The following is a 12,976-nucleotide window of genomic DNA, read 5'->3' on the forward strand; positions in this document are numbered from 1 at the left end:
TTAGAATAGAAATGTCTTATACACCCTTCAAGGTGCTCTGAATTTGCATAAAATATTTTTAATTGGTAAGCTGATGCTGTAGCTCAAGAGAAAGAGAGCTTAAAGACAAGTCTTCGTCTTCGTATTGATTGCCAACGGCAACAAATTATTATATCTAGTTTAAGTTATTAAACTTTTGGTGATGTAAAATGTTTTGCTACTCTTTAAGCTAATATCCAGGCAAAGGTATGATAATAGAATGTGTAATCAAGACCTTAAATATAGAAATATTGGCTTACAATTATTAATTTTAAGAAAACTTCAGAGGCTAGATCAGGCTCTCTAACTAGTAGAATATTTGATTAAAGCAAAATTGTAAGAAATCAGGTATATCTAGCCATGGCAAAGTCTATATTTCCACAGAGTATTATTCTAACATTACCATAAAATTATTGCAAATATTAGTTAGGCACTCCAAGCATACAGGCAGGAGGGATTGGGTTGACAGTGAAGGCTGACATTGCACGCCAGAAAGAGCCGGGCACATAAATTAGCCAAATATACAATTTGCTCGATTAATCTGCAGGGCTGGGCAGAAAAACTTTTGCTCATAAATCTGCTGCACCGATTTCCAAACTGCAACTTAGCCGAGGCTCAAGCACTTGCACTGACTGTGGATGTGGGTTGTGGATGTGGCCCAGCTGTTTGGCTAGTGCATGGCAGCTAACCGCAACGAGTGCATAAATTCCGATCCAATTTTCAAGTGCGAATTGCGCAGCAGCACGCAGTCTAGCGGATGTTGTGTTAAATTATTAAGCAAGCAGACAGAGCGAACTAGCCCAGCAAGATAGAGGGGCAAAGGAACTTGTGGAATATGTATGCAAAAACTTGCACAGCGGAAGCGGCAGGCCAACAGGCAAACAAACAAACTCCCGGCGACACGAGGTTGTCTGACATTTATCAATTGTGACAGAAAGACAATGGCACAAGGCGGCAAAGCCGACAAGGCGGGGCGCAGCGGCCACAAGGCATGACAAAATGATGCAAGAGCTGCGCTTGCCCTACTCCCAGTTGCAAGCTCGCTGCTAGTCCTTTGCTTACTCCGTGTGCTGAAACAATGGGAGCTGAGATCGCTTAATCATACCGACGACTGTGGTCGAGCATGTGTGCTAGCCCAGTTAGCCCTCGCTTTGCCCTTACCACAGTTGTGCTCGTTTTTTTGCTTTCGGCTTATATGAGCTGCATAAATCAGGCGCACGCACTAAAACTCTGACGTTGTCAGCTCTATCAGGCAGCAGTTGCACGTTTTTAACCTAAAATCTGCTAACTGCATTGCCCAAACAGCGTGCCACAATTAATTGCATGCAGCCAGGACAACGCCGCGTATGAGTAATCACATATATTTACTTTTCGCATTAGTCATACGCAGCATCGTCCGCCCGCAGATAGTACACGTATATGCTAGAGGTGGCATAAAAAATGACTATTCCATGAAATATTGTGAATAATTCTTCCAGCTCAGCAATAAAAACTTATTCACTTCGAACATCCGAATTTAATTTTTGAAGTTTTCTGTTTATCTGCAAATAATTTGCTCGCTTTTTGGCAATTAGCGTGCGAAATGTGCTCTGCATTGGTTTACTTAACAGTGTTATTCACATTTTATTTCTTTAACCTCGCATTTTTATTATTTATGTGCACCATTTATAATGAATAATTACAGTTATATTTACTTGCTGTTCCATTTTAACAGAATGTTTTCTTAGAGCGCAAATTTTTTTACCAGATTTCGTTTTCAATGAAGAGCACTAAAGACGTCATAAATTAAAAACAAGGCCAAGAGTAGAGCATGGCACATGGCAAAGCATATACACAGGACACACACACACACACACATACATTCGCAGTAGGCACGAACTTCCGGAGTGTGTGGCCGGCGCTGAGTCATTATAATTTATAAGAGCGAAGCAAAAGAGCAAAGAATTGACGGAAAAAACCCAAAGAGCAGACAATGCGACAATAAAGTTTTATCCCAGCCGGAGTCAGTGCGCGTGTGTGTCTGAGTGAGTTGAGATTTATAACAATTCAAGGCCGGCAGCACTACTTGATATGCTTAGGGCAACATCTGTGCTGCTTTCAATTTCAAATCGGCTCTTCGCACATACAGCGACCTTATGACCTCAACTGTCCACGCGTGCCCCCCACACATATAGACTTTGATTAAGCCATGTCAGTCTGCCAAATGGAGTTGCCACTTAACACACACTGCCACTTTACTATACTTTACAGGGTCTGTTCTGGTCGCAGGCCTGCATCTGGCTCATCTATCCGGAGAAACGTATACCGCACTTGAAAAACGAGGCAATGAACGCCACCAGCTCCTACCCGTTCCTCTACACGGACTATTTGCCCACCGAGTTCCTCATCAATGGCATTGTGTCCGCCTGTTTGACGGTAGTGAATGTGATTTGCATATTTATAACGGCCATAATAGTGTTGAAAATCAAGGAAGTATCGGCGCCATACACGGCCAGTCCGGACCTAAAGCGGTAAGTGGATCAAGCGGTAAGAGCTCTAGTTTTGAATATCAAAGAGCCTACAATATGGCATCAATAAAGTCGCCTCAGCTCTGCGATAGGCACTGAACTGTTCCTAATGGCCGCACACTTGGCTTTAAGCTTATCATTTCCGGTATGTGCGTCTGCCAAATGGCCAGTCTAACATTTGTTCTGTAATTAATAATGGAAGCAACAATCGTTAGCAACAATATGCATTTGTTTAATCAGCAAACAAGTCTTTCCAAAGAGAAAACGCTTGTGTGGCGCTTGAGTTCGTTATGAGCTTAAGCAAACTTCGAGCAAAATTACTTAAAAAATTTATTAAAGTCAAAGTGCTTTTACGTCAATTATATAGAAGTCGCTTAGTTAAATGAAAGAGTGAGATAGAGCTTTAAGCTGCTGTTAAATTGAACATAACTTATGTGGACAGCAGTCTAAGTTTATGTTCAGACTGCTAATTAACATTAAAACTAGAAGCAGTTCTTCTTAGCTAAAGGAAAGAGTGAGAGGGAGAGAGAGATAGCATAAGCTGCTCTAAGTTCACATAACATATGTAGACAACAGTCCATCAAGTTTAGCCCAAATAACAGACTGTTAATTAACATTAAAGTTAACTGCAGCTCTGTCCTCAATGATTCTTCTGTTAACGGAGTATCATAACAGAGCGTCAAAGACAGAAATGTTACAGCTTCAGTTTACTATTGCTTTCAGTGTAACATTTCTATATTAGAGTAACATTTCAAAATTCTTTTCCATTTGTAACACTTTCACGCATATATAATAGTTCAGCATTTTTATTTGCCCTAAAACAAAGCATCTTTCTTGATACATGTGTGAGGTGCTCGCCCAACATCAAATATATTTAATTAGCCTGAAAACCATAATGCTGCAACCACATTGCCGATGACAAATCTTATAATTAACTGGCTTATTTCGTGCATTTCATAAGAAGTGCTCCGGCTAATGTTAATAAATGAGCTTTGCGCCTTCTTATATAATAAATAGCCGACTAAGTCGAATAGACGCCACTGACCCCCAGTTGGAGGCTGGCAAATGTCTGGCTTGGTCTGGTCTGGTCTGGTCTGGTCTGGCTACGTGGCCTTCAATCTCATAATGTGACGCATTAAATTACTTGAAGCGTGCACAAAACAATTTCTGTTGCTGCTGCAGAGCTCTGTCAACACTTGCGACGCAAACTGCTCCCAGATATTATAAATGCCACAGTTTTTGTTACACTGTGCGCAAAGTTGCCTATTAAGGCAAGCGCACGCTCGCCGGCTCAACCAGCAGGCAGCTTATGTTATGCTATACCCTGCTCGCTACTGCAGATGAGGTAGATAAGGATCTGTTTAAGACTATGCTGGAATACCCACAATGTGTCATTCAATACCTGAGTAGAAAGTTGGAATAGATAAGATAACACTTTCCCAACAGAACTCTGGTGAATAGAATCTGTTTACAGGGTATCTCCAAGTCGAGTACTCCATCTAAGCTTCAATTGTTTTACTATCTTTGTCCGTCTGTGCACATTTAACAGTTGTTTATGCAATATTTGTGTTTGCCCTGCTGCATTCAACGCGCGGCAGCCCTCAGTCAGGGGGCAACGCCCTCGCCCGAATAGATGTCATGGACGGGCAGTGGTTTTAGCTATGTGTTGTCCATATGGCTGCGGGCTGCTGTGCAACGCAATGTTTTCCATTCCGACTCAGCAGATCTTGCAGTACGCATAAAGTGCATAGATTCGTATTTATTTATTGAAACTTCGTTTGCTTTGCTTTGGCAAATTGAAGCTGGTTTCTTTTCCAAGGCTTTATTTGTTTTTATTAAACTGGGCTTGGCGCCAAGCGAAAGGATAAGAGGCAATTCTGAACATGTTGTTGTGTTGTAGTCCTTAGTTTATGTTATATTTTCATATTTAATATAAAGTAACTAATATTTTGCTACCATTTGTAACTCTTTAATCCCGAACAGCTTCTGGGAAACAGATCTTCGGACCGTGCGCAAGACGAACCGCTCTACGATGCGCCATCGCCAGGGCACTTTCCGGGGAGGAGCTGACAAGCTCATGAGGTAAGAGCGGATGAGAGGTCTGAACAATCTGAACTCGACAATTCCAATTCACGAAGTCGTCGTATTTATGATGTTGCCATTTTTTGTTTATTGTTGTTGCGGTAATTGAGCGCATGTGTGATGCAGTGTGTGTGCGAGTGTGTGTATATCTGTTCATGACATTCCCCGAGGGCAACGCAATTTACTTGTGGCTTACTGGAATGGGGGAGCCACACATCTCCAACCAATTTCCAGAGGTAAATAACAAAAGTATTTATATGTCGAATGCGAGTTGGTCCCAACCACCGCCCACTTCGCATGTTGTTTTTAAGGATATAAATAATTTTGATGGCGGAAAGAAAAGTGGGCAGCATACAAAATATTTATCGCATAATTGAAATCATTGCGCAACAATTTACGACATATTTGTGCAGGAGCGTAACAGAAATATTGCCCAGCTTTATGATACGCTCAATAGAAAGATATATATTCGCGGGTTCCCCTCGCAATAGGCTTAGCTCGATTACACAAATTGTAGATGGAAAACGTTCGCAATTTAAGGAAAACTCAAATTGAAATGAAATTGTTTTTTTAATTATCAGAAACAGAAATTTATATAAATAGAGAAAAAGTATTCATTAAGCATGATCAAAGCACATTTAAGCGTCAATTAGGGTCAGGAGCGGGTTTCATAAAAGGTACTTGATGAAAAGCGAAATAACAGGAAAGCCGGAAAACCAGAAAAGCCGAAAAAAAAACAAGAAATTAGCATAAAAACAATTGGAGTATCCCACTCGAAATTCATGTAGCAAATTAGCAGCCAGCTGCTGGCGCTTTTAATTTAACGCCCAGTGACCGCGCTGTTTATTCAAACAACTAAAAAATTTATGGCCCATTCGCACAAAGGGCATTGAGAAATTTGCACAAAAGTTTTTCATTTTCACACTGAATGCAAATTCGCCGCGGAGGTGATGGCAGTATTATGTGGAATGGCCCTACAACGCGCTTGATGTGTGCCTAAAAATCAGCTAAAATTTAAAAAAATGAGCTCAGAGATTTGCAGCGCAGTGAATGTAATGCTGATGAGAACTTAAGTCAATTGCCATAGTCATGCCTAGCTCGAAACTGAGCAGAGCTTAACAAATTTCACAGATATAGAATATATTCTATACCCAACCAAAATTATTAACAAAACAATAGACATTTATATTAGACAGCTGCTTTATAATTATTTGATTCGCATTAAATGTTAGTTTAATAAAGGTTTGAGAACTATGCAAAGAGGTTCAAAAGGACGAGACGGCTTCTTCTAATCCTGTGCAATTCGTGCAAGGAACGACGGGAAGAAAGCGAGATGGACACAGACTGGTGCAAGAGGCTGGAGATTGGGCCGGCCAACAAAATTGTGACTCTGCATTCTTAGCGATATTAATTAATATTTATTAAAATATAGTCTGAAATAGCTGCTGTGCATGCATCAGAATCATCTTCATTCCCATCATATATAAACAAATCTTCGCCGCCTTTCTCTCGGCATACTTTCCATATTGCCCAGCTGCTTTTTAATTTTTAACGAATTCTTATTCTATCTTCAACACCAGTGGAAACTATCAGGGTCTAGACGAAGCACGTAGTGCCAAAATGGACTCAGCACTGGAGCGAGCCCTGGCACAGGCCGAAGGCGATGCGACCTTCAAGAAGGTCAAAAGGATGAGCTACTCGAGCAATGCCGCGGGTGAAGTAAGTCAAATAAAATAAAACATATATAAAGCATGCATTCTATATGCATATACATATATATATATACATATATATATAAGCAGGTGCTAAGATGCTAAGCTTAAGTTGATGCACTCATCTTAAAAACAATAATTAAGATAAATTTGCTATCAAATAGAGAATGCATAATTCATTTAAAAAGTGAATTCGTTTATTTTTATGTATAAGACTCTCTTATATAAAGCTCTTGCTGAGTGAATGAAATTTTCTACAATACATATTATGTATGCTAAAGCCACGCGCAAAGCCGGGTAGCAGACAATAATTAATGTTTTTCTAATGTCAATTTGCCGTTTGGCTTACTAATTGTTCATGCCTCGCCTGGATCACCTTCGCTGCCTCGCTCGTTACCCTAAAGTCAATCTGCCTTCTCCTCTGCATATTTCTGCAACACCTTCGACGCCGCAACAGTCGTCGTCGTCGTCGTCGTCGTGTTTCAGACAACGCTGTGGCCGTAGCTACGGTGCAGCTGTGGCTTCTGTGGCGGTTGTCACGCAGTCCAGCGATGCTGGAGCCACTCAGCTACCCTGCGGCTAGCATGGCAGGGCATAGCTCAATATAATTGCTTCGCTATTGCAGATAAACATTGCTTGAGAAATTCAGTTCAGTTTGAGCGACAAATGCTTTATTAAATTCAAGTTTATTTAGAATCGGCGAGTTGCAGTTAATTGCGCGCGTTATTACGGGCTGGTTTGCGTATGACAACTCGGCGAATCGCAGGTCTCCTGATGCGTCTGTTTACTGGACGAGCACGTGTCCTACGTACAATGCGCACTACCCTCCTCCTCCGCCTCCTCCTCCCGCCGCCGTTGTTACCATTATTTGGCGTTGACGGCTCCGGGTCGGTATCATCTGTATCGCCATCATCAACTGGGGCAACTGGCGTCTCATCATCTGGTGGTGGATCTGCTGGGTCCTCTGGGGTACTTGGCCCGACTGGGTTCGTGTCCACAACGCAGTCCGGCTGAGCCTCATTGTCTGGATCGTCGCAGTCAGTGCACCCAGGTGGATCGTCAACATCGACACACGCTTCCGCATTGCCCTGCGGCAAGTAGGCCAAAAACATGGCCAACACTGCGAGGCTCAAAGTAATTGTTTTCGCTTTCATCTTAGCTCAATCGAATCGGGAATGATAGATGACAAGCTCAGTTCTGGTCTTATATAGCACGCTGGCGCGTGCGTCAAGTATGCGCTTAATAATTATGTTATTTGTCAACTCGAAGAAGAGAGTTCATATATGATTTTGATATATAGAGTCGCACAGCTGGTATGCTGGTCTGCTGGGTATTTAAACAGTTGCAGCTTGTTAGAGATGTCAATATTAAACTCCAGCTCGCTTTGTTTGTTTTTTATAAGGGAATTTTCCATTTACAATTCAAACTTATGCCCCAAAATTTGTTTTCCGCACCTGATTCTGAATCGAAAGTGAATTGATTAAAGATTTTGCGACGCAGATTCTCAGTAGATAAAATGAAGTGGGTATGCACGACTAGCAGATACCATGAATCCCAAAGGAGAATATTTCTTATAACTTATATAGAGAATATTTTGGGGGAGCATGTATTAAGCTTGGTGTCTCTCAAAAAGTTCGAAAAGTTGTTTAAAATTTAAATATGTTATCGATTTTAATCGATTAATGTAAACAGTAAAACTAGAGCTTAGATCTCATATCAATGCATTTACAGTATATAAATATATATGAAAGAAATCAAGTTGGAAATTCCAACCAATTCAAAATCAAAGTCTGCCTTAACTTAATTCTCTGGCAACAGACAATTTGCTTGACATTCTTTGTGTAAACTGTTATGCTACAAATGACAATTGTTATTAGATACAAGCATAGCAATTAGAATAACACTAAGTATCTGCTAATCGCCGTTGTCAAGTGCTTTGTTGCGCTGCGTGAAAGACCCTCTTCGAAGACAGCTTGGAAAGTAAATTAGCCGCAATTACGAGTCAAAGGGAGTGACTACAGTACAGTAAGAGCTGACCTCAATCATTAGTTGAGCAGCGCGGGCATAGTTGAAAGTAAGCGCTGCCCGTGGCTAACACCAGCTGGCAGGGCGCTGCCAGGCGCGACACTCGAAGGACACGCAGAATATAAAGCAAGCGAAGACGTCATAAATCAAAGGGTAGCATACTGCGAGGGAAAGGTCAGACCCAGTTGTGCCCTTGTCTCGAAGTAAAAACTGACTGCTTGTTTATTGCTGAAAATCGTGCAAGATTTATGGTGGTATTCAGATGAAGTCGTTGCGGCGCGAAAAAACAAGAGACTGCAAACAACTGCAGTGCAATCCTTACGCGAGGAAAGTCGTACAAAAACTGTTGCCCTATGTGAAGCTCTTTCTTTTTTCAGCATAGAAGTGCCAAAGACATAAAGTTGGCTATGTGCAGATTGAATTCGAAGCACGCAGCTTGAGAATTGAACGACAATTGAAAAGTGTCAAAGGTCCATGTTGAGGACATCAAGTTAAGGGCGCTAATATAATTGGACCTATATGCATTATATGCTTCAAGTATTCACATGAAGTTATTCGTAAAGATACGAGGCATTCCGGAACAGCTGCTGCCATTAGAGAAGCCTTTGTGTATAAGCAAGCAAAATATTACGTATACGCATTATGTAACCGCGAAGTGAGCTGTTTACTAGGCAAGTCATAAGTCATTTCTAAGGAAAGCTAAACCGCAATATGTGTGGTGCCAAGAAAGTCATTTAGTATAATAATGTTAAAAATATATATATACGCCTGCTGAGCATTTGAATATAGCTGAGTTTCACGGAAATCCTAAGCTGCACAGGTAACGGAAACTTTCAGTGCATAACAACGTAAGTTATTGAGTTTACCTGTTTAACAAGAAATGCTAATTGGATTTTCGAACTTTGCAAAGATATTCGAATTTGAAAACCCTAATAATGGCTGCCGGAAGCATATATATGTAAAAATCAAGTATACGCACGATGTGATTAGCCAAGGGAGTATAGTTTTTGTTTTTAAATAACTTACCCATGTCTACAGCATAGACAGAGGGTCACTTAATAGTAACAAATATTATGAAGTATTCGCTTGATATGCACACGTATTTAGCTGATTAACATCAGCCAGTTCATAGCCAACCGTTTTGTAGGAAGGAAAAAAACTTTCGTAATATCCCGTTTAGCTAAAGGAAGAAAGTTCCAATTAAAAGTTACTGCAAAGCAAGAAGGCATCCAAGCGTCAATTGCCACAAATCAACTTTTACATTAATTCATTTTGAAAGAGATGAAAGAAATGGAGAAAAAGCGAACTAGAGAGAGGGAGAGAGAAATAGCGAAAATGGGAACGTCAAGAACGCACTTGAGTGAGTGACAGACAAGACATGCTCCAAATATTTAAGGCCTCAGTCGAAGCCGAGTGCAAAACAAACTTGATAAGTTAGCGGGCGCAGTGGCAGCGGCGGGAGCTGGCAAAGGGTTTACACTGTGAACGGCTTGTAATCTATTTAAAGTGAGTCGCGGCCACTAAAACTCAATTAACCCCCTTTTCACGCAGCACAAGGCAATTGAAAAAGAGAGACAGCAACAGCAGCACAAGCAGATAGACCAAAAGAGGAAGGGAGAGAGACAGAGAGCGAGATGGAGAGACACAAAACAAAACGTACAAATCAAGGCAAAAGATTACAAACGGAAATGGCTGGCCATTGAGTGGGATTAAGGGGTGGGGAGAGGGGTTGCTTACTGTGCAGATAGATGCATGTGGGCGTGGCAGGGAAAGGCAAGAATTTTTTCACTTAAAACCGCATTGATACTCAATTACTAGTGAATGGGTTGCCAGGTCGACGGGTCGACGGGTCGACGCGCTGCCACTCGAGCTTGAGGGCAGCCGCGTGCAGCAGAAGCACAAAACAAACATCGGATGTTGAGCACAGGAAAACGGAAGCACTTTGCAACGGAAATGAAACATCAATTAAAGTCGCGCATTGCTCGACGGCCAACCGAGCAGCACTGGACCGGGGTGGCAACCCCGGACGATGCCAAAAAATATATTGCCTTTCGTCCAAATGCCGCCATTGTTAATCCTTGCGGTAGTCGCTGCCAGTGCGGCTGCCATGCGAATGCGATTGGGAACGTGCCATGGAAGTGGGTGTCCCAAATGTTGCTCTCCTGTCCGTCGTAAGTCGTAAGTTGTTGGTTGCTGGTGGCCGATTGCTGGTCGCTGGTTGCTGCAAGTCTCGCAGTGCCAAAGGCCCATTTTTTCCATTAGATTGCGGCTTAATTGCAAGCGAGCCAGGGGGCAGGCAGCATGCGGCTTATACTTTTTTGCAGCTGCATATCTTGTTTCATTTTATTCAAATATATATGATATATGATATTTACTCTACAGGCATTTCATATCCAATTAGAATAAGAAACCTTAAGCTTTATATAATATACAAACACACACATATATATATATTTATATTCCTTTCAGTTAACTGAGCGCTTGGCCAAAATAGCTGGACTCAACAAACGCCATGGGGAAGATCCGATGCACACGAACCCAAGCAGCTTGGCTGGCAGCCGCATGAACTCCATACGAAACTCTCAGCTGAAAGTCGATCTGAAGGTCTTGGACAAGTTGGTCAGCAATCTCCTGCAGCAGCATGCGGCTGGCGCTGGACGCGATACGAACACCAATGGCAACTTGGAAGCGGGCAGCCGCACGCCGCCCGTGCAACGACAGACCTCCAAGAAACTCAACCGCTGGCGTCCGTTGTCTCGGTCGGTGCACAGCTTCAAACGTGGCGACAGCAGAGACTATGGAGGCGGCAACTTTACGCAGCTGCAGGAGCGCAGCGAGGCGCAGGCGTCGCTGGCGCCCAATATGCCCACGATTATGGAGAGCAGCGCTGGCAGCCCAACGCCGAACAATGCCCAGCCTCAGGCGCAGAATCCTTGGACGGCCTCGCTGGAGCGCACACCTGGCGCAGTTCGCAATATGCTGCACAACATCAGCCAGGCCGGCAACGCCGTCGTTCAGGAGGATCAGCTCAATCTAACACAGAACTATGTGGGCTAACCAAGAAGCTCAACAGAAATAAATTTATGCTTAATCTTTATATACTTAAACTGTTGAAGACAATAAATAATATTGCATGAAAGGTGGAATTTTTTATATGAGGACTTCAGCTCAAGTGGGTTAAATGGAAGTCATGAACCACATATATTATGATAGGAATGAAACGGGAACTTTCATAAATCGCTTTCAACAGGAACTATATTTTAGAGATATCATTCTTTATACGCTAAGGTGTGCGATGTCGTTTTCTTTTCATAAACTTGGCTGAAAAACAGTGGGCTTTCATATATCCGTTATTTATTTTGGGACTTGGCTTGTGAGCAGGAGCAAGTCTCAATCTTTTTAGCAAAATGCGTTTCTGCTATACTAGATATAGAATTTCCTGAGCTGCCCCTAGTGGACACCATCAGACGAGGGTAGCCTCGAGGCACGGACATTGCACAGAAACAATATACACTTTTCGCTTTGGATATAAATATATATATAATCATTTTAATACCAGGAAAATCAACGTCTTCAAACTCTTCCTTAAGCTCTCACAACTTGATTTCTATCGAAGTCGCCCATTTCGTTCAAACTTTCTTACAAATCATTTATATAATTGCTAAGTGCATTTTGAGTTTATAAAAGCGCATGTATTGTGTGCACTTTATTTACGACTCTCATTACGCTCTTCATTTATGCCAGCTTCAACAACTAAGCAGAATTATTACACAGCTTACTCAGAAACTGAAATCAAATGTGAGCAGAGTTGTGTTCTGCGTTTATGCGCCCCATAGAGAAGTTGCATATTTAACTACATTGGCAAATTTGCTCGGACAATAATGAAGGATATTTTATTAAAAATTAATAATCACAAGTATGTTCAAGCATAAACATGGTAGTTTCGGTGGATTGTGGGCCAGCATTGGCCATCCAAAATGTCAACACGATCAGGTATAGGAAATTTCGAAACCAAGGGAAACCATGGCAATAGACATTAGTTATAAGAATTCTAAAAGAATTTTATATAAAAGACCTCTCTCTTCGGAGTAATAAGCAGTATATCATAAGTTGTTGTATCTCATACATCTGTCGCTAAAAGTCACTCTGAGTATACCCCACCAGTGCTAGTTCGAGCACGACTCAAGTTTGATTTTTATAAAGTTTTCAAATACAATGAAACTCATGAAAAGTGATTTAAGACCTTAGTCACGACTAATTTATAATTATTTATATAAAACACAAGCAGAACTAATTAGAAGTTGATTAATGTCAGAGTGCAATTGTAAGCTGATACCTGATTAGCGTCAAGCAATAACGCGAAAGATACGACAGAATTCACAGAGTTCAGACATGAGTTGAACTAGCATTGACTTAAGCAAACAGTTTTTTAATAGACCCTAAAGCTGATGCTGCCAACAGAAGAGGCAAGTGGCACAGTTGAGGCATGTCAACTGACTGGACTACAGCAGTTAATATTTTGATGGGAATGCGGCGGCAATAGGAGCAGGGGCGAGGCGCACTCAACTCTGAGTGATGATGATTTTTGTGTTGGCGTTTGCAGCCTGTCATCATCAGAGATACAAGCACTGT

At 41.7% G+C, this 12,976-nt stretch overlaps 2 protein-coding genes across 4 annotated transcripts in view; one reads left to right on the top strand and one right to left on the bottom strand.

The window, feature by feature from the left end:
• LOC111603972 overlaps nt 1-11,457 on the top strand; it is a 39,183-nt gene extending 27,726 nt beyond the window's left edge. The window contains exons 10-13 of one of the 3 annotated variants that reach the window (XM_023321815.2): nt 2,269-2,528; nt 4,509-4,607; nt 6,188-6,326; nt 10,814-11,457. In XM_023321815.2, the coding sequence (XP_023177583.2) occupies nt 2,269-2,528; nt 4,509-4,607; nt 6,188-6,326; nt 10,814-11,401 (1,086 nt within the window). In that variant the 3' untranslated portion in view covers nt 11,402-11,457. Of the gene's footprint in view, nt 1-1,765; nt 2,043-2,268; nt 2,529-4,508; nt 4,608-6,187; nt 6,327-10,813 lie in introns of those variants that run through there. The other 2 variants (XM_023321817.2, XR_002751713.2) reach the window with 2 other exon arrangements.
• LOC111603983 overlaps nt 1-12,976 on the bottom strand; it is a 188,527-nt gene that overhangs the window by 74,677 nt on the left and 100,874 nt on the right. The gene's annotated exons all lie outside the window — the stretch shown is intronic.

Source organism: Drosophila hydei, unplaced genomic scaffold, assembly GCF_003285905.1.
Source record: "Drosophila hydei strain 15085-1641.00,03,60 unplaced genomic scaffold, DhydRS2 tig00000149-arrow-pilon, whole genome shotgun sequence".
NCBI lineage: Eukaryota > Metazoa > Arthropoda > Insecta > Diptera > Drosophilidae > Drosophila > Drosophila hydei.